Here is a 23,538-nt window from a genome sequence, read left to right as displayed (position 1 = left end):
ACATGGCAGCAGCCAGGGACAATATTTCACTGGTTAGAGATTCTGATACTCAAGATAACCTTTTATATAGAGGGAGCCTCCACATATAGATGGTCAAAACCACTTTGTGAGGGACAAGTAATATACAAACAGATGAGCCAGCTTCAATTTGAAAGTAAAGTAAGATAAGAATTCTTTGCTTATAAAAGGGGCTTATCTCAGCAAGAATATGGCTGAAGCGCAGAAAATTGTAATAGATGGGGGCAGGAGGGTGGATGCCTAGAAAATTCAAAATTCTGACACAAGGAGAATCCCTCGAAGACAAAACAAGGACATTTTTAGAGCAAGTGAATAATGTTACTTCGTACAGAAACTGGTAAATATATGGCAAATGCCACTGTAATAATTATTTCCTTCTTTCCCCTCAAATTCATAGCTTCTGCTTGCTGCCCTCCCCCACAAGACACGCCAACCTATACACGCTCCTCCCAGAGCCTGCCAAAGCCCTACTTTTGAACAGGAGCTCAAAAGCTAATTCTCCTCCCCAGGCCTGTTCTTTTCCACTTTCCAGGTACAATTCATTCTATTTTAATATTTAACATGTAATATTACTATCTTCCCAAGTGCCTTGTACCACAAACTAGGTTGTTACTTCCCCCGAGGACACAGACTGTATCTTAGTCATCTCTGTATCCTCAAGGCCCAACACAACGCAAGACACCTAAAAAGTCTAGTTTTTTAATGAGTCACAGATACTAGAAATAAACTCAAGAAAGCCTCAAGGAAATTTATAACAGTTTCATAACGGGTTTCAAAAGGAAAGAAAAGAAAACCTAAGCTGCGTCCTTAACCCAGGAGAATAAAAGGATGGGAGCCACGCTCTCGTGCATAAAAATAGCTCTGGTGTGGCTGTGAGACAGAGTTTCAGACTGGGCAGACCACCGTTCTCCTTAGGGTGCAAATAAGCAGCACTTGGCAAAGAAAGTTTATTCTTGTCTATATGAAGAAGTCAGATCCATATCACGTCCAGTCCAGATCTACCTAATTTCTCTCACAGTACTATTTGGCCCCAAACCTTCCAGCATGAAGTTTCCAAAGGAAGACTCTATATCCAGTATGTTAGCTCTATATCCAATAGCGTTTAACTATTAAACTATTGTCTCTCAGCTCCAAACCCACTATATTTATATACACATATATCCACATATTTATGTACATATGACATATGTAGTTCTATATTCTTCTTTGTGGTTTGGAACTCTGCAAACATTTCTCCTTTACCAACTGCCACCCTGTTAGGCTTCGCCAACAGGGGTCGTGAGAGGGAGACAGCAGATTCCTCCTTTGCTTGCTTGCTGTCCAAGTCCAGGCATTTTGCCAGGGCAGCTGAAATGGTTCTGGTCTCCAGCATTTATCCAACCCGGCTCCATTACGGATTTCTCCCAAACAGCCTCATTACATTCTAGAGTTACAACAGGTAGCTAGCCAGGGTCCCACCATGCCACCCCCAGAGATCCAATCTGCTGGGCCTTCCTGCAAGCTTCTGAATTCTGACCATCCCAACCTCTTCCTCTTACCATGCCTTCCCCCACTGACCTGCCCTGCAGACGGTAGCTCTTTTAATCACTATCCCTGTGTTTCCTCTATATCCCAATTTTGCTTTTTCAATTCTCCACTACATCTTGACCACCCTGAGCCCTACCTCTTAATGTTACTATGGGAAATTATAGACTTCTGCTAACTCCTCCAATGATCCATACTCCTTCCCTGGTCCCCTGTCAACAGCAAAGGGGCCCAAAAGTGACTTTTTAGCAACACAGCACCAACCCTGACAATTCCATGCCTCTTCTAGATTTTTGACAGTGGATAGAGAGTTCTGATGCAAAGAGTAGGGACTGTTCCCATTGTTGGGGGGGGGGGGGCGGGGGGAGAGGCAAGAAACCATTGAATCTATTATCAAATAAGAGAAGAGGCAAAATTTTAATAATCCATGATTCAACGTGATATAAAATTACTGACCATCCATAAACATTGTTTGGTGATAATGGGTGTGCAAGAGAAACTTAAAATCTGGTCCTGTTGATAGGAGTTTAGCAGACAAGTCTGAAAAGAGTCTTGGATCAACAGTTAATGAAGTAATGCAAAAATACATTTTACGTTTGGGTGAGAAAACCAAACTTATACCAGATACCAAGATAATTGTGATCTTTCTAGGGAAGAAGCTGAGTAGAACTAAAAGTTGAGCTACCAAGGGACTTTTGATGTTTGCTCTTATAACTTTATAATTAAAAAACTTACATGCTATTTTGTGGGAAAGGCTCCTATACCTCCCAACATTCTTCCTCTCCTATTTACCACCTCCCTAACTTCTGATTTTTAGCTATGCAGATGGCCACCCAGAATATACATTTCTAACTTCCCTCAAAGTGACTACCTATTGGCCAATGGAATGTGGCTGAACATGCTATATAGAGGTGGAAAGATGGAAGGAAACTCCCCTTTCAGTTTCTTTCCTTCCTACTACTGGAATGTGGGCAAGGTGGTGAAATCTCAGACCACGTAGAGGATAGCAACTCTCTAGGAATGACAGAATAACGAGGGAGAAGGGGCATGGATCCCTGATGACATCACATAGGTCTCTGAAGAGTTGCCAGATCAGTTTGGCTATTTACATAAGAGGGAAAAAAAAATCCAGCTTTCTGGATTTCTCTGAAAGTCAAATCTGTATTTTAATTGATATAAACACCAAACATCTAGTTACCATCCCTTGAAATTCACAGAGAGCCAACAAAACCAACTGGTAACTGGACTTTTGGTTTGCCCTTCCCATATTTCCCCAGGGAAGGTTGGGGTGGTGGTAGAAATCACTGTTTCCCAGCAGGTACCACTCAAAGACCTCCGGAGGCATTTGTGCACACCAAATAGAGAGTGAAAACAGTCAAGACAGATGATGTTAATTTTGTACACAAAAGTTGCTTGGAATAAAGGAAGAATATCCTTAATTACTACAGGGAGTTTCTGGAAGAAAAGGTAGTGCTTTCAGTGTAAACTTTATTAGACTCATATTTTAAGAAGCCTCCCTCAATCTTGCCTATGCAGAAAAATTTATCCACATAACATACTCAATATGACTTGGGTTTTATGTGCCTGAAAAATATTTACAAAAGCATTTAACTGGTTTGGGGGAAACTGTTTTTGATATTTTCATGATATGAAATGAGTTTCCAGTAACTGAAACACAATTTACGCACTGGACATTTCCATACGAATGGTGATGATCAGTAGGATTTTTCTGCAATTATAAAATACTTACTGTGCCTGAGAATTTGCAACAGAACTAAAATCATTTTTGATGAATAGAGCAAGATCATGGAGTTGTGTCCCACTGGAAAGCAACACAGGGAGCAGGCCCACCAACGTCAGTGTGGGAGGATTCCATGAGTTCAAGTCTGAGGATTAAGAATGAATGCAGGTCTCACTGGGAGGTCACTACCAGGGGACAATGAGGATTTGCCAACTGAACAAAAGCCACTAGAACAACTTGGATCTCTCTTTTCTAGGACAGTAGGACCAGAGGCTAATTGGCAGAAAACCAAGAGAGCGCTGTAAAACAGGGCCTTCCCTCAAGGAACTTATGACCAACTGGGGAAACAGCTATGTGCTAACCAGTATTATAGTTATTTATAATCATGTTCCACAATGAGGAACCTTTCTGATATTAGAGATACCCGAGCAGACTGAAGTGATTAAAGAAAGCTTCAGAGGGGCACCTAGATGGCTCAGCTGGTTGGGCGTTCGACTTTGGCTCAGGTCATGATCTCACCATCCGTGAGTTCAAGCCCCATTTTGGGCTCTGTGCCAACAGCTCAGAGCCTGGAGGCTGCTTCGGATTCTGTGTCTCCCTCTCTCTGCCCCTTCCCCCGCTAATGCTCTCTCTCAGAAATGAAATAAAAACAAAAAAAATTAAAAAGAAAGAAAGCTTCAGAGAGGTAAAACCTGGATGGATCTTAAAGGATGGTAAGATTCAGACAGTTGGAGAAGGACGTGCCAAATATGAACATGTAAGTAACAGCCTAAAGGCAGAATTCAACCAGTCCAGGCAGCTAGATTCTTCCTCTGGAGACAGGTGTATCTGTTCACACAGCATGTGCCAGTAACATCACCGAAGTAACTCCCTGACTTTGATTCGGCTATTAGCAAACTCTTTTCTCAGGACACTAGAGTTCTTTATAGACTGAGTCAGTTACCAGGTCAATTTGTGAAAGATGAGCTAAAAATCTTAAAATTTATTTCCTACAGGACTTTTCAGAGCTTTTAACATCCTGATGTGCCCTGAGAATCTCTGCACGCAACATTTCTCAACCTTATTGACCCAAGAACCCTTTTTAAACTAACTCCCAGAGGGGCGCCTGGGTGGCGCAGTCGGTTAAGCGTCCGACTTCAGCCAGGTCACGATCTCGCAGTCTGTGAGTTCGAGCCCCGCGTCGGGCTCTGGGCTGATGGCTCGGAGCCTGGAGCCTGTTTCCGATTCTGTGTCTCCCTCTCTCTCTGCCCCTCCCCCATTCATGCTCTGTCTCTCTCTGTCCCAAAAATAAATAAAAAACGTTGAAAAAAAAAAAAATAAATAAAGTAACTCCCACTAATGTATCTTGGTTCACAGAACATGGCTCAGGAAATGCTACTTGGTGGTACTGAAGGCAGCCTGAAGGGGTGGACTCTTCTGTCAGACTGGGTTTGAACTCTAGTTCCATTACCTACAAGGCCAGGTGACAGGCAAGGCATTTAATTTCGCTAAGCCACAAATGTCCTCATCTGTAAAATGCCAGAAGGTTAAATTGGGAATGTAAACACACCTGGCAGAAGGCATAGTAAGATCTCAGTAAAAGTTCCTTGTCAGTATTTGATGTTCAATCCATTTTCAGACTAGATTTCCAGCCCCATGGTGAACTGTTACTATATTGTACAAGAATAAACAAACTGTGTGTGTATGTGTGTGTGTCCTTAAAACAAGTTTCAAGGAAAAGAAAGAGCCTTATCACTGCTCAGTGACATAGGTCCAACTATGCGATGACTAAACGAAAGGGCATAATTTTAACTTTTAAATGTTAATATGGAGAATAATCTCGAAGAAAATCCAGGAGTGGCTGAGTTGAATCAGCTGGGAGAAAAATTACTCTTCACAACAGAGACAATAGGAACAAAGATAATAAAATTAAGAAAACAATGTATTTACTAAGCCTCATAATTAAACCCATGGCAGGGACTTGGATTTCTTAATACTTCTCCACTAAGCAGAAGTTTTAAAGCTTTGGAATGTTCAGCAACCACAGCTCGGAATTAAGTTGTAGACTCTGCTTGGGGGAAGAATAAGGAAGAGACAGTGAAAATAAATAACTTCAGTAGTTGTTCTTCCAGTTTCGTTCTGCCTTAGATCACTTCTTTTGCTCCATTTAATTGGTAGGTTAGCCAGAACCACCTAAAATTACTTAAACAGCAAAACTTGGAATCAACCTGTTTTTTTCTTTTTGTTTTTAAAGGGGCAGGTGGGAGAACAATTTTGCAAATATAGTGCACACAACCAGGTAGGATCTGTAATTCCCAACTCGGGTCTTTCTTTCTTTTTTTTTTCCCTTTTTCCCTTAATGTCCTCTTCCTTTTGTCCTGTGACAAAAGTCAGTCTAGGAGAGAAGACTCGTCCCTTTTGCACTTATAATTCAAAGTTGTGAATTCATAACAAATTCGTGTAAGTATTTTCCTTCTTTTAAGCACTCTTGATGCTGTGTACAAAGTATTATGCTCATCCAAGAAGACAAAGAAGGGGAAACAACTGCAAAACTGCAATTTAAATGCTCTCCTAGGAGCTCTGGTAACCTTAACCTGATGGAAACACAGGAAGAGTGCTGCGTCCACTTTACAGATGAGGGAAAGGAGCCTTGGAGAAGTCAAGCCACCAGGCCAAGCTCACTGAAGCTATTAACAGTATTTACAGCAGGAATTCAACTCGTATACAAGGAGATCAGCTTTTATTTTAAATCCACTAGCTTGAAGGAACTACATACCACACAGTGATTTTAAATATCAATATAATTTCCCCAAGACATTTAGTATTATGGGGATTAATATTCAGTTAACAACCCAATGTTTTTTTTTTTTAATATTTTTGAGAGAGAGAGAGAGAGCTCGCGCATGAGCAGAGGAGGGGCAGAGAGAGGGAGACACAGAATCTGAAGCAGGCTCTAGGCTCTGAGCTGTCACCACAGAGCCTGACACGGGGCTTGAACCCACAAACCACAAGATCATGACCTGAGCCAAAATCGACGTTTAACCAACTGAGCCACTCAGGCACCGCTCAACCCGACTGTTAAAAAAAAAAAAAAAAAAAGGTATGTGGTTTTAGATCCCCATCTTTCCTAATACACACTCCCAATACAAATGATTGTCCTAAGCCATGTCCTTGTACTATATATATACAAAGCTCATCCTTTTAGATGGCACACCTTCTCTTCTTCCTACACCTTCACGCTCAAATGCTCCGCCCTTCCCTCAAGCTCTGGTAAGGAATACTATAACCAACTTGAATGTGCCTTCCCTACAAATCTTTTATTATTGTTATTAATTATGGACTTACTTACGTTTTTCAAAATCTCAATGAGACAGTGGCAAGAAAATACCACTAAGATATCAGATTATTCCAAAACCATGAGATTGCTGAATTTCTCAAACCTAAACAGAGTTTAGCTTTCTTACTGGACTCACGTGCCCTAAACATAACAGAAACTGTTACAGTTCACAAAACAGTAAAATCAAAGATGGGCAGGGGCTAAGGCTTACAAACAAGGAAATAAAAAATTTCCCCAGCAGCACAGATTTGACCTTCCCTACTTCCTGATAACTAGCCTAGAGTAGGAAATTCTACATTTAGTATTCCTGAGCGGTAGCTTGTGCTAAATAGCCAACACATTTTACTTCACTCCATTGCCTGAGACAGGAAGCAATGTTGTATTATAAAAATCACACAAATGTAGTACCCGTATTCTTAGAAGATCAAGGAATTTTCTCAGTGAAGAAATTGTAGTAATCCAAATCCTAGAGGACATTAGCTTCCCCTCCCCAGAAGGAATTTTTCTATTTTTCTTTTTGAGACCGATTCATCTTCACTCCTAGCAAGAAGTTAGGCATATAACAGACATTGTCCTTTCAAGATTCCAGGTGCCATTAAGTGCACCATTCACTCTTTAAACCTATTTAATGAAGTCATGCACACTGCTACATGCTTTCACAGAACAGTCAAGAGAATTCAACCAACCTAAGTCTTCTCTGGGCAAGGCAAAGGTGATTTCCAAGTGATAACTGAGCAGATTGAAACACAGCGAATTTCTCATGCTTTTTACTTTACCACAAACCAGTGAAAGCACGATGGTTATGGTTTTGGTTTTGGTTGTTGTTTTACTTTTTTTGAGTCATCTAACAAATTAAAGACAAATGTTTTTAAGTGTACCCTTGGGATATCCTAAACAAAAACAACTATGAGTATCAGTACTGGCCCATGAATTTAGGAAATAAGTAAATATATATCTAAATGGAAGGCACTAGAAATAAATCAGGAACCTGAGTTAATAACTGAGTTAAATTCACAATGAATTTTCTGATTTTTTTTTTTTTTACACCACTTGAACTCTGACAAATGGACCACCACTTTTATAGTCACCTGATGAGAGATGAAAGGAATGGAAAAAAGTAGATTGAAACTTCAACTTTCAAAATATTAACATTTCAAAGTATCAACATCACTATTCTAAGTTTTTTCAGGAAAATGTTCCACCTAGTATTTTAAGTTTGATTTGATTTTCATCACTGCATATACGAGACATTTTTTTTTTTACTCATTTTTTTGTTTTGTTTTATGTTGTTTTTGAGGGAGGAGGGGGGCGGGGAGGAGGAGGCAGAGAAAAAGGAAGACAGAAAACCCTAAGCAGCCCCATGCTGTCAGCACAGAGCCCAACACAGGGCTGGAACTGGCAATCTGTGAGATCATGACCTGAGGCGAAATCAAGAATCTGATGCTTAACTGACTGAGTCACCCAGGTGCCCCTATAAGGCAATTTTAAATTAAGTCCATGCTGACCAAGTCCATCTGCCATCTTCTGACTGAAAACAATCTCCTGCATGAAAACCAAAACTCTGATTTTTCTTCCATTCCTAGTCAATACTCAAAAGAATGCAATAGCTTCTTAGGGCATTTTGTTAAAATGAGACACGTAAGAGAACTGTGGGCAGGGAATATAGGAATTACAGAAATAGCAAAAAGTTGTTTTCTTAAGTTCATTATCTCTATTTGAGAAATGAGATTTTATTTTTTCATGAGTGCTGATTCACCACAAGAGTTACAGGTATGATAAAGGACTGTGAAGGTTTAGTTATCTTTAATTAAAAAGATCTGGGTATATTCAGAAAATGCAACCAGTGTGTTAGAAAACTATGAGTAAGCTGCTGGCTTCATCATTCAGAAGCAGCATGCTGTGTGCCCAAATGGCAGGCGTGGTTTTTCTAGCCACCTCAAGGTCAACAAAATATATGGCTGACCTTTAAAAGCTTGAAGGAATCATACTCATATTAGGCACCCACTGGGACCCAAAGAAATGGACCAATTGCTCAACAAATGCCTCATAATCAGCAAAAGGAATCATATGTCCCAAGGGAGAAAAAAAATAGATTTCCGTTATTTTCATGAAGAAATGAAAGAAAATACTAGGGGAGTTATTGCAATTCATTAGAAAATACTGACTACAAAGATTGCCTTTATTGTCACCTTAAGTTTCTGATTTTCTAGATTAAAAATCTATTCCTTAATTGCCACTAACAATTTCCTTTGACCTACTCTTTCTTCATTTCACCAGCCCTTCTAAGTCATAAATCATTGCACAAGATATATTTGCTTTTAAACATAAGCACCTGTTATTTGAGCTAAAGAAGTAGACGCAAATGAGTACATGTTTCAAACCACTCACTGTATCTTGAGGAAGTGAATTTTGCCAACACTGAACAAAGATTTTAACATTTACTTTTCTCTTAGTGTTACCAGGTAATTGAGCAGAGGTCAAGGATGACAACTGCCGCTTATGAAACATGATCGTACCACGGTGGAACTATTTATTACACTCTCTGGCTGAGATGGTCTTTGGTTTAGTCACAGGTGTGGGCTGCTCAGGCAAGAGTGGCTGGCACTCTTCCTGGGGTAGTAATTCATGGAGAGTAAAATGAAGCCACGTTCATTAAAACCTTGCTCAGATTTCAAAGAGGACGCTGAAAAAAATAATGAGAAGACCCACGTAGTATAGACGTATTTTGACCCATACTTGCGATGATGCCAGTTTTTAGGAAACAGCATGATCTGGGAAAAGGTGTGGTATTTTGGGCGCTATTATCTTTGCAGGTTTGATACCACTCTTCAAAACTTGCAGTTAATAACTATGATCACATGTACTCTACATTTATGTATTCATTCATTGTGGAAAAAATGTATTTATCTCACCTTTTGCTGGCCAAGTCAATGACTTTGGAAATTTGCACAAAGATTCTAAAAACTAGCTTTCAATGCTTGTTTCAATGCAAATGAACTTTATTTATCACAAGCCAGAGCTCTGCTCTCAGTTACTGAGAGCTCTGCTCGGCTGGATATCATCTAAGCCCGGAAGATGCTCCCTGCTATCAGTTTGGGGCCCACCGTGGTCAGCTCTAGTCTTCGTCCCCAAACCCTCCAGGCCATGCAGATGTTGTACTCTACATTTATTTTAAAACAGAAGAAACAAGGTTAAAACCATGTGTCATGGTTTGGAATCTAAATGTTAACTATGATAAAAAGAGTAAGAGTTATCCTAATTTCATACAGAAAATGTATTTCTTTAAAATACCAAGGCATTTGGAAATCACGCTATTTTAGCACATTTTTAGAAGACAATTTCAGAAAACTCTTTGTGAGAAGTATTTTTCTCTTTGCCACCCACCAAGGTCTCCCTGAACTGTAAGCAAATTTAATTGACCACCACAATGGCAACACTCTTCCCCAACCTTCTTTTACAAACACTGGACTTCAACTTTCCTCAGACCATCACAGAGAACAACAGTAAATGAAACTGCATGCCTAATTTCCCCATTCCATCAATCCTTTGCTTAAATGTTAAAATATAATTATGTATTTTAAATAATCAAAATTTCCAATTTTGACAGTGATCTTCTAGTTTAAAAAGCTAAACACTCAACAATAGTAAAAAACCCTGCATGTGTAATGTAGTAAGATTTCAGTCATTTCCATTCCATTACTCTAAAAAGCACTTTGTAGTCATTATTCTGTACCATAATTGAGAGCTTATTTGCCAAAAATCTAATGGATTTTTTATTCATTTTAAATCACCCTGGCAAGAGTTAGCACTCTTTTGAACAGGAGGTTTTAAACGCTTTCTTTCAAAAGAAAAGATGTAAAACCCTGCAAACAGACTGTAAAGGTAACAAATACTGACTTACATAGAAGATACCTTACTGTATTAAAGATTAAAAGACTAATCCTGTCGGATTAAATTTTAAGAAGCGTAATGATCAAATTGTCTAATAAGAACTGCATAGCCTGGGTATTGTATGTAAATGATGAATCACTAAATTCTACACCTGAAACCAATTTTACCATATATGTTAACTAGAATTTAAATTAATACTTGAAAAAAAAAACCAAGAATCGCATAGCAAAATATTCAATTGCCAGAGAGGTTTGGATGGAAGTCCTCCCAAGTAAGCATAATTAAAACCTATACTTAATAAGCCAACTGTTTGAGAAAATGGCTTAAGACCAGTTTCGAAATGGCTAAAGTGAACCTTTGATTGCATAGGTACATGGGCTGTTATCGACAAAAAAAACTCCAGTTGGTATAATATATTGCATGGTAAATTTTTCAAAGCAAACATCTCCCATCACAGATATGTACCATAGCTGCATTTAAAATCAAGCAAATAAAAAATTCCTAACTGATTTAGCCCTTACTAGTTTTTTCCTGAGTCATTTTTGAAATGTTTACACAACTGACTAATAAACTATATGTCTCAAGAGAAATGGAACCCACAGATCATGCTTCTTCCCAGTTTTCTGCATCTGAACATCTTTATCAAGATATCTTTGATATAATCTGGCAAAACGACACTTACATGACTCACTTCAGTATACTGATCATTTTTGGTTTTTGCAAGGGTTTTAAGAGAACCACTTTTCCAATAACAGATGCTAATAAAATGTATATGAAATATTTACTTTAAATTCAACAGAATAAAATTTAAAATGCAGTAGTAAGTGCTGACAAAGAACCCCTAAAGCACTTCAAATATCATGACTTAAGGACTTTTTTTTAGAATATAAATTGGGTATTGTTCTATTTTTTTTTCCTATTTAGCCTTCTAAAAAAATTATCAAAAAGAAATTCTCAGAAGCATAAAGATATTGTAATGATATTACTTCAACAAGTGTTAATTCTTAAAATTCTATGAAACTGTTCAAAAGTGTCTCTTACACTACATTATGAACCTGGGACTACTGTTTCACTTCAATAGCTAGACTCAATGGGTTAGTTTGATATCAAGGGTTCTAGCTGGAGGAGTTAGGCATTCATACAGTTGTAAAAGCTATTTGTAAACCTTGCTCACATCAAAAAGAGTATCTTATCAACCTTATCAACCAGTGTGTGTGTGTGTGTGTGTGTGTGTGTGTGTGTGTGTGTGTGATGTTTCTATTAAAAAGAAAATCAAGTCAAAGGATAATTATAGACAATCTAAAAAATAAAAATCATGGCACACCCACCTTCTCATAAGAGTGATTTAAAAAAAGCTTTGGCAATTTCTCAGTTAATGTCTCCTTAAGGCTTACTCTTTAACATTACCAGTGAACATGTAGTAGTAATTTTTTCTTTTTAATGTTTATTTATTTCTGAGACAGCGAGAGACAGAACAGGAGTAGGGGAGGGGCAGAGAGAGAGGGAGACACAGAATCAGAAGCAGGCTCCAGGCTCTGAGCTGTCAGCACAGAGCCTGACACGGGGCTCGAACTCACAAACTGTGAGATCATGACCTGAGCCAAACTCGGTCGCTCAACCGACTGAGACACCTAGGCGCCCCCATAGCAGTTTTTGAAGTACTTCAATACTGAAGTGCTAATGAATATTGTAAAATATTTTATAAAGGTAAGAACTACAAATGCTAAAATTATGTTTAAGCCAGATAATCATGAAGCATGTAAGTTTACTATTGAAGAAAAGTAGCATACCTCTTGAGGCCCAAATGTATTCTTAAACCCAGGGACTCAATAAAAGATTAAAAAATGATTTGGTCATTTATTTTATTCTCCTACAGAACTGCTCCCAACAGTATGTGATTTAATTTTAATTCGCCCATTTTAAAATATCCTTGGTAATAACAAATTCCAATTGCTTTGCTTGGAAGCCTATTAGCAGACTAGTTGGTATTGATATAATACTGCAGTTAATTGTACCTTCTAGATTTGGGAAACCAGGCTGCTCCGCAGCAATTCTATAAACCTAATTAGATAATGCAAAGTTAATTTTTTTTCCTCAAGTTTCAGCGTACTAGTTCTTATAGACGGTGAACTGAATCAGGTCTCCCTGTTGGCATGTTTAAATGCTTCTCGGGAGTAACGCTTTAAAATGCTACCAAGCCCAGAAGGGAATTTATAATGGAGCAGAAATGAGAACATTTCTCATTTTGAAATATTCAGGATTCTTAGCAAATGAGGCAACTGAAAGCTAGTCCTTCCCTCTCCAGAGCAGCCTTAAGCCCTGGGTAACCGCAGCACACGTTACTGAACTGAAATTGCACTGCTTTCGGGATCACAGGACTGAACTAGAATTAAACAGTAGACCTCACTGTAAAAAACAAATGTTACCTGAAGTGCTGAGCAGGGAATTTGCTATTTGTTTTTTCCCTTTAGTTATACATCAGGCAAATTAACGTATGAACAACTAAAAACCACTTAATATTCCATGGATGAAGTTTCTTTTCCAACTTTAAATATTAAAATGCTGTTCTGGCCACAGCTGTTTAGAAGTTACTGGATTCCAGACCAGAAAGGTGCAAAAAATGCCTACGATGAATTACGATCATTTTAATATCATGTGTACGGAAGTATATATTACCACAACCACATGATTATGGTTTAGCTTAAAATATATATGTACAGATGCGTCTAAGTACACACACAGTGCAGGAGGGGTGTAGAGAGGAACCTAATTAAGGCAGAGCAGATATAATCCAAAATGTCTCAAGTTCCTCTTTGATAGTTAAGGTTCTCAAAAAACCAAAACAAAACAAAAAACAAAAACAAAACCTTTTCCCTTCTTTTTGTGTTTTTCCTCTAGTGAAGGTGATTATTCATGAGACACTCGAACTTGTTTTCCTTCTGAACCAGTTTTCCTGGGTCGTCATATAAGAGGCCACTGCAGCCCCTCCCTAGACCCCAGGACTACGTACAGGTTAGTTTAGCAGGCAGGTAAAGGAGCTTCCACAGCCACTTACGATATCCTCAACTGTGATCAATTCTCGCCCAAATGTTGTGATATTTGAAATTGCTGATGGTCCTGTCCTTAAGTTATCTTTGCCCAATGTTTTCTACAGGGCAATATTCTCTAAATCATTCTAGTTCAGCCTATGCCTCCTTTCATCCCTCCCTCTCCCAGGACCTGAAGGAAGGCATCTTCCAGGTTTCTTTTTTCCTACCCATGTTTTTCTCCTCTAACCGTGCATATGCCCTTCATTTACCAATCCAGTCCTCAGGCTTCAGACATATTCCTACCACTGATCTGCATACTTTGCATCCAGTCCTGATCCTATTCTGAGCTCCATCTACCTGGTAGACACCGCCTACAAAATATGACATGCCCCTCCCCCCTACAAATACTACATGCCCAAACCAAACCAAAGTTTTGTGTTACAGCCTCCAAATCGACACAGCCTCTAGACCAGCACTTCTCAAAATATGATCCCTGGACCAGCAATGGCGGAACTAGATACAAATGCAGATTCTCTGCCCTACCTCAGGCCTACTAATTCTGGGCAGGAGGCAAATACTTTAACACACCCTATAGGTGAGGTGAGGCCTACTGAAATTTGAAAAACCCTGCTTTAGACAGTTCTATTCCTTAAAGGCATCAGCATCCTCCCCTTCTAGGTCCATCCAAAGCTTCCTCCTCCCACCAGCTAAGTCTGCTTTTATAATCTCTCTCCTTATATTCACTGTCTTGTTCCCTCTCCTATCTTAGGCTTCATCATGTCCTATGAAACATTTCTCTCCTCACTGAAATTCAGCCTGTACTGTTTCCAGATTATTCCCCAAAGCCCAGCTCTGGCCATTCACAGTATTTAGTCTTCCAGGGTTCAGATTGTGTTGGTCTTTCTAGGGTTCTCTCTCTCCCATTCTTCCACACCCGAATCCCATCTTCCAGCCACACACTCCCCAGGATTTGCTTCAATCTTTCATGCCTTTGTACATACCATTCCTCTGGCCTCACACACTTGTCCCTCCAACATGCCCTTTCTAAGGGTCTGACTGCATCCAGTCTTACGGACTAGATGCCGCCTTCTCTGTGATCCCACAGAACCCAGGGGACTTAGCTAACACAGTTCTTGCCTCACCACTGCAACCTGTTGCTCAAAAAGTCATTACTCGTTTTGTTTATCTAGGACCACACAGTGAGTGAGAGGGCCATACAATTTATCACTCAATCCAAGGCCCTGCTTACATCTGCAAGCTTATCAAGTACTGTACTCCCTTTAAACTCACCATGCCAACCTCAGGGGCTTTGCACTTCCTGTTCCGTCTGCCTAGGACATTCTTCCCTCAGAATTACATTAGAGACTTATTCTTTGGGCCTCTGCTCAGCCACTGCCTCCTGACCTTCCCTGCACGATCCCCATGCCCCTTTCTCCTTCATGTTATCCTGTATTGTCTTCAGTGTTTCTATTTGAAATTACCTCCCTACTGTCTCTATGTCCCCTTTTCAATGTAGTACACTTAAGCAAGTCTACTTTGTGAAAATCTGCGGTGTTTGGTCAGAGAGCATCACTCTGAGGTCCAAAAATGGGAGATTGAATCTGGCTCTACCGCTAAGAAAGTGACCTCAGGCAAAGAGCTCACCTCTCTAACTCAGTGGTCTCCTCCATAAAGTGATGATGACATCAGACTTGCATTAGAGGGCTGTTGTTACAATTAAACAACATAATACAGGTAGAATGCTTACCTGGCACAAAGGATTCAAGGTATGTTATCTATTATCACTGCTATTATTACTTGCTGCTCAATGGTAGCTCCAATGCCTCGAGCAATAGATGGTACTTAGTAGACAAGCAATAAATATTTGAAATACTTGAGAGTTGGTAAGTAAATGGATGTCATCACCCCCTCAACTCCAAGCTTTCCAAAAAGCTCCTCTAAGTGCTGAATTAATGACACCCCAACCCTGTTCCTTGGCCTACCTTCAAAATGTGGCCCGAACTTACTTTCCCAATCTTACCTTCCATCGCTTTTCTCCAGTAAAAACCAGACTTTTCTTCTGGTCTCACCATATTCTTTCAGTATACAATGTTCTTCCCTGCGTCTCTCCCCCAAATCCCACCGCCACCCAGGTCTAGCCCAATGCCATGCTCCTGCTTCTTGCCTCTGAACACCCGCCTCCCACAACCGGGCGAGAACTTCCTTTTTATGACTGTTACATATTCACACAGATGATCTCACTTATGAGAAGAGCTCGGAGTCTGTGTCCTTTTGTCATTTCTCCATCTCCACTGCCCAGCCCAGTGCCTTGTGGAAAGCCCTCAACACATTATTTTGAGCAAATGGATGGTTGGAAGTTGGGAGCCTCTGTAAAAAGGCTTATAGATTAACCAGCCTTATATATCAAAAGAAAACTGCAATTATTACGAACACACCTACTGTGTGGTTATTAGGTCAAGACCTGAGGAGCGTCTTTATTATGTCAATACATTTTACCCTCTCCACTGTACCGTATAGCATCTCTAATGTCTAGAGCCACGGATGGCATTTAGTAAACAATAAATACGTGACATCTCCTAGGGGCGCCTGGGTGGCTCAGTCGGTTAAGCCTCCAACTTCAGCTCAGGTCATGATCTCACAGTTGGTGGGTTCGGGCCCCGCGTCAGGCTCTGTGCTGACAGCTCAGAGCCTGGCACCTACTACAAGTTCTGTGTCTCCCTCTCTGTCCCTCTCCCTCTCATGCTCTCTCAATAAATAAATAAACGCTAAAAAAAAAAAATATATATATATATATATATATATCCTAATTCTTAAAGGATTCTGTCCACATCGTTAATACGTATTTCACCCTCTCGCCCATCCCCCCTCTTCCACCATACAAAATCCAACTATAAAATCATTCCTTCCATAGACTCAAGCTATGTCCTTTTTATCCTAGAAACTCTAAATTCTTAATTTAACCACTTCTCTCCTTCTGCCAGATTGTACATTCTTCAGGGATGAAAAGTCAGAATTCAAAACACGAACAAAGACAATGATCTAAGGTGGAAGTCAAGTCATCACAATCATTTTCCTCCATTCAAGAGCCACTCAAATCTTGCTGTTCTTCTAACTCGAGTTAGAATTTACAAACATTCTGTTTACAAATGGCCCGAGCTCAGAATTCTGATTTTTCACGTTGCATTATTTTCTTTCTCCTTCTGTCTCCAATTTGCGATTGCTGATCTAACACAGCTTATACTAAAACCAAATCATAGCCTACAGCTTATCTCCCATTCCATGCAGCCAGTCTCAGTCACAAAATAGTTATCCAAATTCAACCACTATTTAACAGTTCTCATTCTTCCCTTTCTAATAATTGTGCACTCCCTGGATGACTATTCTCCACCTTCTCCACCTACTGACCTGGCTATTAACAAAACATATTCTGTGACAACCCTCTTAGTGTTTCCTTATATTGCTACTGGATTAAGGAAGAAAGGAAAGAAACCAGGCTCTGAGAGTACTGCACCTTTTTCTTTAACTAGAATGAGATCCCTTTACAGCAGAGACTTTTATTTGAGGTATTCTTGGTATTCTCCAATGGGGTCTTCCTGGAAGGGAGGTGAAGATTGTGGTAGTTAACAGGATTGATGCCTGACCTTTGACCACTGGGTGGGCAACACTTCCACAAAATCCACAGATTTAGAATGCTTAGGAATTTGTGCATTTCTAGGATGTCCAGACCTAAAGGGGGAGACATAAATGAATGCTTCAGCACCTTGGTAGGTTGGTAGGTGGGGGAGATACTCATGGAATGAGCTACCCCAAGAAACATAAATCCTGCCTTCAAGGGACTCGTCAGTGGTTCGCAGGGATATGTGAATACTTCTGATTCTCCACACAGAAGAAAGCACACGTACATAAAAGTCTGCATGAATTTCAGGAGATCTATAAACCTCAGATTTCTTGGTCTTGGCAATGTGGGAGTTTTCATTGCAGGTGTGGAGGCAGGACAGCAAAACAGAACAAAAACCAATTCTGAGGCATTTCCACTGGGGAAGTGAGACAACAGTGACCACTTAAGACGCTACACTTCTCCTAAGTGATAGCTCCATTCCTAATAACATAAATGGAGCTTTCATTTGGAATAAAATCTTAAGGTCAAGGGCACTCTTTCAGGTTGCAACAAATCACCATGGAGATAAAGGGTCTGGTAAGGTAGAACTTGACTGTGACTGGGTAACGAATTCTGTCACTCCTCCTCATTCAAGCAATACTCCTTTCAAAGGGTCTTAGCTTGCTTATCACCTAAAACCTCTCAGCCCAGAGATGATTCCTGAATTAGCCCCACTATGCAGTACATAGAATCATCAGTACACCTGCAGCTTCTCATCAGCGCCGAATTTGCTATAACCAAACCACTGAAGATCTCTCAATATTTCCATTACAAACCTTTACTGTCAGAGGCTTAGGATTCAACTTGAAACACTCCCGGCTAAAACCTGGGATATGGGGTCTGGAGATACTATAATTTAATTAAAGGAATGCTCTGCACTTTGCAAGTACTAAACAGATGGCCTTAATAAATGCTGACCTGAAACTATCCAGAAGACAAAGCCTAAAAAAAGCAAGCCTTCCCACCGTAAAATATAACAAAAATGTAGGAGTGCTTGTCCTCAGAACTTTCAGTGTAGCAACTAATCCATCATCCTAAACCTCCTGACACCTTCTCCTCCCCTCCCACAACCAATCACCTAGTCCTGACACCTTTGCATCTTTAATAGTTCTTGAATCAATTCTCCACTTCCACTGTCACCCAGCCAAGCCAAGCAGTATCATGTCCCACCTGAACTATTATAACTTCGAACAGGGCTCCTACTATCTGCTTTGGCTGTAAATCAATTCCTACTTCCTGCGGGCAGCCAAAATGATCTTTCCAAAACACAAATCTGATCACATCTCCCCTTCTTAAAAATCCTGCAATCGCTTCCTGTGGCTCTAAAGGCCTAATCTTTAGTGTGTCTACAAGACCCATACTACCTTTGCATCCTCACTCCACCTCTCCCTCTTATTCTCTGTGTTCTAATGATATTGGTCTTCTTCCAGTCCCTCAGTTCACCATACTTTCTCCTACCTCAGGATCTTTGCACATACTTCTCCCTCTCAGGAATGCCCTCCTCGCACATCAGATCAACAACTATCTGTTCAAATCTTCAGATTTCAACTCAAAAGTCATTTCTTCAGGTAAGACTTTTATGATCAAGTTCCTGTTTTCTTATCCCCTATGGCTTTTCTTCACAGCATGTAGTATTAATTTTTATTTGCAGATTTGTGTAGTCTTATTCATGTGTTTTTTATTTCCCCACAAAGCTGTAAAATCTAGGAGCTTGGGGTAAGGCATATTTCCTCAACAACTAGCATTACTACATAGTAGGCACTCAAAAATGTTAAATAGATCAAGTCAAACACAACAGAGTACAATTTGAACAGTAAGATTACCTTTCACGTCATTCACCTCAGAGAAACGGCAAAAGGCCTAGAGATAGGAAGGAAATAAGAAATGTGTTTCTCCAGGCACATGGGTGGCTCAGTCGGTGGAGAGACTGACGTCAGCTCAGGTCATGATCTCACCGTCCGTGAGTTTGCGCCCTGCGTCGGGCTCTGTGCCGACAGCTCAGAGCCTGGAGCAGAGCCTGGAGCCTGCTTCAGATTCTGTGTCTCCCTCTCTGCACCTCTCGCCCACTCACAGTCTCTCAAAAGTAAATAAACAGTAAAACATATATATATTAAAAAAAAAAAAAAAAAAAAAAGAAATGGGTCTCTCATCCTGGCCGTGGGTAATATGTTTTGCAATAATGACCTCATCCGCTGGACAGATATAAAGAAGTAGTCCAGGTTGAGAAAGAAAAGAAAAAAAAGAAAAAAGACCAGGTTGCTACAGACTTTGTTGCCTAGAACATTGAAAGTACAAGACAAAAAGTGGCACAGGGTGGAGCCATGAGAACAAGCTTGCCAGAGTAGAGGCAGAACCTTTATTTGGTAGATTGCTCTAGCCTATTTCAAGCCATTTACAGGGATTTATAGGGATCCAAAAAGCCCACATGTGGATCAGCATTAAAGGAGAGGCAGGTGTCTCACAGTGGGTGGAGATGTCTGCAATCATAATCAAAGGAAAAGAAACAGAAGGGGGAAGGGAGGGAGTCAAAATCTGAGTACTTGTCAGAATCTTCCCCAAAAGAAACGTTCTTCTAGAGCTAGATCTCAGAAGTTCTTAGGACAGTTCTTAGTAAAAGGAGGCAAAGGTCCCTTGTTTATGCTCTTAATGATTTATAAGCTATGCCTTAAATTGCTTAGTTAACGTTTGTCTGTAAAATTAATAAAATGATTTGGCTTTCCTGATACGTGATCATTCTTTTTCATGTTAATTACATTTAAAAGTCTTAATAAGCTAGCTTCGGTCTTTGGCAAATGATAGAAATTACGATGGACCCAATGACAAACTATCAAGTTGGACCAAAAATCAGGTATCACCACCTGCTACTGAGCGATTAGCATCGTGGCTGGGCACTTATTATATATATATATATATCCACTATAAGGTATTTCAAAAGAGATAGGCTTTGGTACAGATCCTCCACCACCTCTTTAAAAGACTTGTCATTTGAACTGCAAGACATTCTGAATATGGCAAGTTTTGTCAAACTTTCCTCAGTTTCTCTCCCAGAAAATGGGGCTTTAGCCTTTCCAGCTCTCTGGAAAAAAAGGTCATTTGATGACGTAAATTACTCTCCATTGCAATACTGTTATCTTTTATCAATCATTTTGAAAGCAAAATCAAAGAGGTCACCATGGGTCCATGAGATAGGAGAGGCTTGAAACCACAAAGACAATGAAGAGGGAAACTTCGTACTTTGCATTATCATTAACTTAGATGATACAGATAGGAATCCACTCTAGATACCATAAAGAGATTTCAAGGCAGTGAAGTCTAAAAAATACTAAAACTTAAAAGGGTAAATCTAATTTCATCATATAGGGTGAAACTGATACGGAAATCTCTTCCTAGCATTCTTATTCTTGAAAGAGAGCCTTCTCACCCAACTTCCTGATGCTGTTAGTGCTAAGTTAATAAAGGAGATCACACAGACGCAAGTAGGTACTATTTACTACAGAGCACAACTCCTCCCAAGGCCCTTGGGCCGCTTCAGTGGCCCTGAACTCTTCACGCCCTGTCTCACCGCGCCAAGGGCAGCTGGCTCAGGGGGCTCTCCGGGCTCCGGGATGAGGAAGGGGAGGGGTGCGACGGGTTCTCTTCTGGGAGCGGATCAGGCCGGGGGCCGAGGCCGGTACGCAGCCAACCAGCTGGGTCGGCGAAGCCGCAGTCGCCGCGGCCCCTTCCCGGCGCGGCTCGCGGTAACTAACGTTCCGAGGCGCCTGACTAAACCCTCAAAAGCAAGGGAGTGTCAAAGCTAACACTCGCGCCTTGGGCGGCAAACAAATGCGTCCCAGCGGAGAAGCCGGGAGCTTCGCGCCGCGGCGCCCCACGGCGTCGGGCTGGGCGAGCAGGCAGCCAACGCCAAGCGGCGGGGCGCCGGCACAAGTTAGTTTTCCGGCCCGAGCAGCCCTGCCACCGCCCGGGAAGAGGAACCGGCCCCACGTCCCGCGGACAGAGCCGCCGGGAGCGAGCGAGCGGGAGGGCAACGCCACTCGGGAAGAAGGGACTTCCCCCGCGCGGCGTGGACCGCGGTGGAGGGGCCCCCGAGCCGCCGGGGACGCCCCTCAGCCACCCGGGGCCAACCGTCCCTCCCCTCGCCGGGGAAGCGAGAGGAAGGGCCGGTCCAGGGCGAGGCCTCCGCCGCACATCGCACCCCGTCTCCCCGCGACCGGAGTTGGGAGGGGGAGGCGGCGCTCTCCGTACGAGCCGGAGGCGGGGCGCCATCTCCCTCCCACTCCCGGCAGGCAGGCGGGCCGGGGGAGCCCGGGGCTGCGAGCATCCCGGACGGGCGGTGGCGGGAGGGAAGACTACACCGAGGGGCCTGGTCCCGAACGGCGGTGATGGTAGCGGCAGCATCTCGCCTCCTTCGGGCCTGCACGCGCCACAGGCCGCAGCCTGGACCAACCTGGCGTCCCCCGGCCGCGACCGCGGCGGTCCCCGCACTGAGGAGTCTGGGGTCGGGGGTCGGGCGGCCGCGGCCCCCGCTCTCCTCCCGCTCCGCCCCGCAGTCCCGGCGTGGAGCGCGGCCGCGGCCAGCGGAGCCCCGGGGCGGGGAAGCGCGGGAGGAAGGGGCGGCGAGGGGGCGGGCCGGCGGCTGGTAGCGGGGGACCCGGTGCGCGGGGCTCGGCGCCCCAGATCGGCCCGCGCTGCGCCAGCACCACCTGCGGAGCTGCAGCGCAACGCCGCGCCCCGACCCTGCCGCCCCTGCTCCCGCCACGCGCGCGCGCAAACAAAACAAGTTGCAGGTCGCCGCCGCCGGAGGGGGCGGGCGGGTCACTCACCCTCATCCTGCTCAGCGGGCTTGGGTCGTCCGGCCGCGGGGACAGGGAAGACCAGAGGACTACTAGCCCCAGGAAGCTTCCCACCACCAGTAAACTGCGTAAGATGAACCCAATCTTCAGCCTCATCTTCCTCCGCCGGCGAGAGACACAGAGCCCGGCGCAGCCGCCGCCACAGCTCTCCCCTCCCTCCTTCCCCCTCCTCCGGCTCTCCACCTCCTCCCTCCCCCACCCCTACCGCTTCGGCTGCCGCCCTCTCCGCTGCCTGCCCTTTCCAGCTCCAGATCCGGAACTCCCCTTGGCTCTACCTTCCCCCGGGCTCTTCCCTCCGCCCCCTCCCCGCGGCTCGCCGGCTCGGACCGCGCTCCGCCGCCGCCGCTCCCCCCGCCTCCCTCCGGCGGCCTCCGCAGAGCTCCAACCGACCCTTGTGCCTCGCTCCTCGCTCTTCGAAGCTTGCTTTCTGTGTACCTACCCCCTTCCCGGTCCGCAGTCCCCTTCTTCTCTCACCACTGTGCCCAAGAACCCCCTTCACAATTCCCTGTTACCCTAGAACTAACTTACACTTTCTCCAGGTCTGGTCCTTAGCCTTTGCCCCACCGCTCAGCTCTTAAAGCTTCCAGATTCCCAAACTTTTGGTTTAATTATGGGCCATAACTCTGTCCTTACCATCCGTGCCCTCCAGGATCCCCCACCCCGCCGCCACCCACCCCTCTACGCCCAGAGGACCGGGAGCCGCTCTCGGCTGCCCCTCCTTTTCTTACACCCACTACCCGGAGACCCCTGCCGCAAGGCTTGCAGGAAGCAAACCAGGAAGTCAGGGCTACCGCTGCCGCAGCAGCAGCTCCACGTGGCTGATTTATTGCTGGGAGGGTTTTTTCTTATTGATTGTTCTTGCTTTTTCACACGGCTCCTTAAGGAGGTGGATTTGTAACCGAAAGGCCCAAGTGTGATGTGCAAATATCACTGGACTGGAGGGACTCACTTGGAAAGCCAATATTTCACTTTGTCTTGAGCTAATTGGAAGAAAGCCAATCTCGTGCTAATAGATATCAACCTGGTTCCTGGGCTGTTTGTATTCTGAGGCAGAGGATTTGGGGTTTTTTAAACAATGCTCTACCCTCGTTGCCTCCCTCAGACCTGATTTTTGCCACTTGATGGAGGTTCCTTGATTTCTGTTTTTCAACCCCTCTTCCTAAATTATACAGGAAAGGATATTGACAAATGTTTAGCCAAATGCTTCACGCTGAGGGAATAATTCTGTGCCCACATCTTCCAATAAAGATGCCAATCACTTTATTGCCAAGTGCATGTGATTACATTATCAGTGTGCTGTATCTTAAACTGCCTTATTTAAGTTGAGCAGAATGTTTAATATTTTATCCTAATATTTAGGATGGTAAAAGTTGATCCTTTTCCCTAATGTTGACTCATATCAGAAGGACTTTAAGAAAAGTAAAACCTGGTTATTTAAATTTTTTAAATGAAGTAGAGAATTTGAATCATCCAGATAAAGATTTGTAACAAACTAACTTCATGTGCTTCGG

At 42.7% G+C, this 23,538-nt stretch overlaps 1 protein-coding gene across 2 annotated transcripts in view; it reads right to left on the bottom strand.

Annotated features, from left to right (window-relative positions):
* The window catches only part of GALNT7 (polypeptide N-acetylgalactosaminyltransferase 7), a 145,822-nt gene extending 123,351 nt beyond the window's left edge, over positions 1-22,471 (bottom strand). For both annotated transcript variants that reach the window (XM_060653774.3, XM_060653773.3), the window contains exon 1: positions 21,998-22,471. In XM_060653774.3, coding sequence (XP_060509757.1) covers positions 21,998-22,123 — 126 coding nt within the window. In that variant the 5' untranslated portion in view covers positions 22,124-22,471. The remainder of the gene's footprint in view (positions 1-21,997) is intronic.
* Positions 22,472-23,538: the final 1,067 nt, after the last annotated feature.

This window comes from Panthera onca, chromosome B1 (genome assembly GCF_046562875.1).
Source record: "Panthera onca isolate mPanOnc1 chromosome B1, mPanOnc1 haplotype 2, whole genome shotgun sequence".
In the NCBI taxonomy this organism is placed as follows: Eukaryota; Metazoa; Chordata; class Mammalia; order Carnivora; family Felidae; genus Panthera; species Panthera onca.
This window is presented reverse-complemented; position numbering and strand designations above follow the sequence as displayed.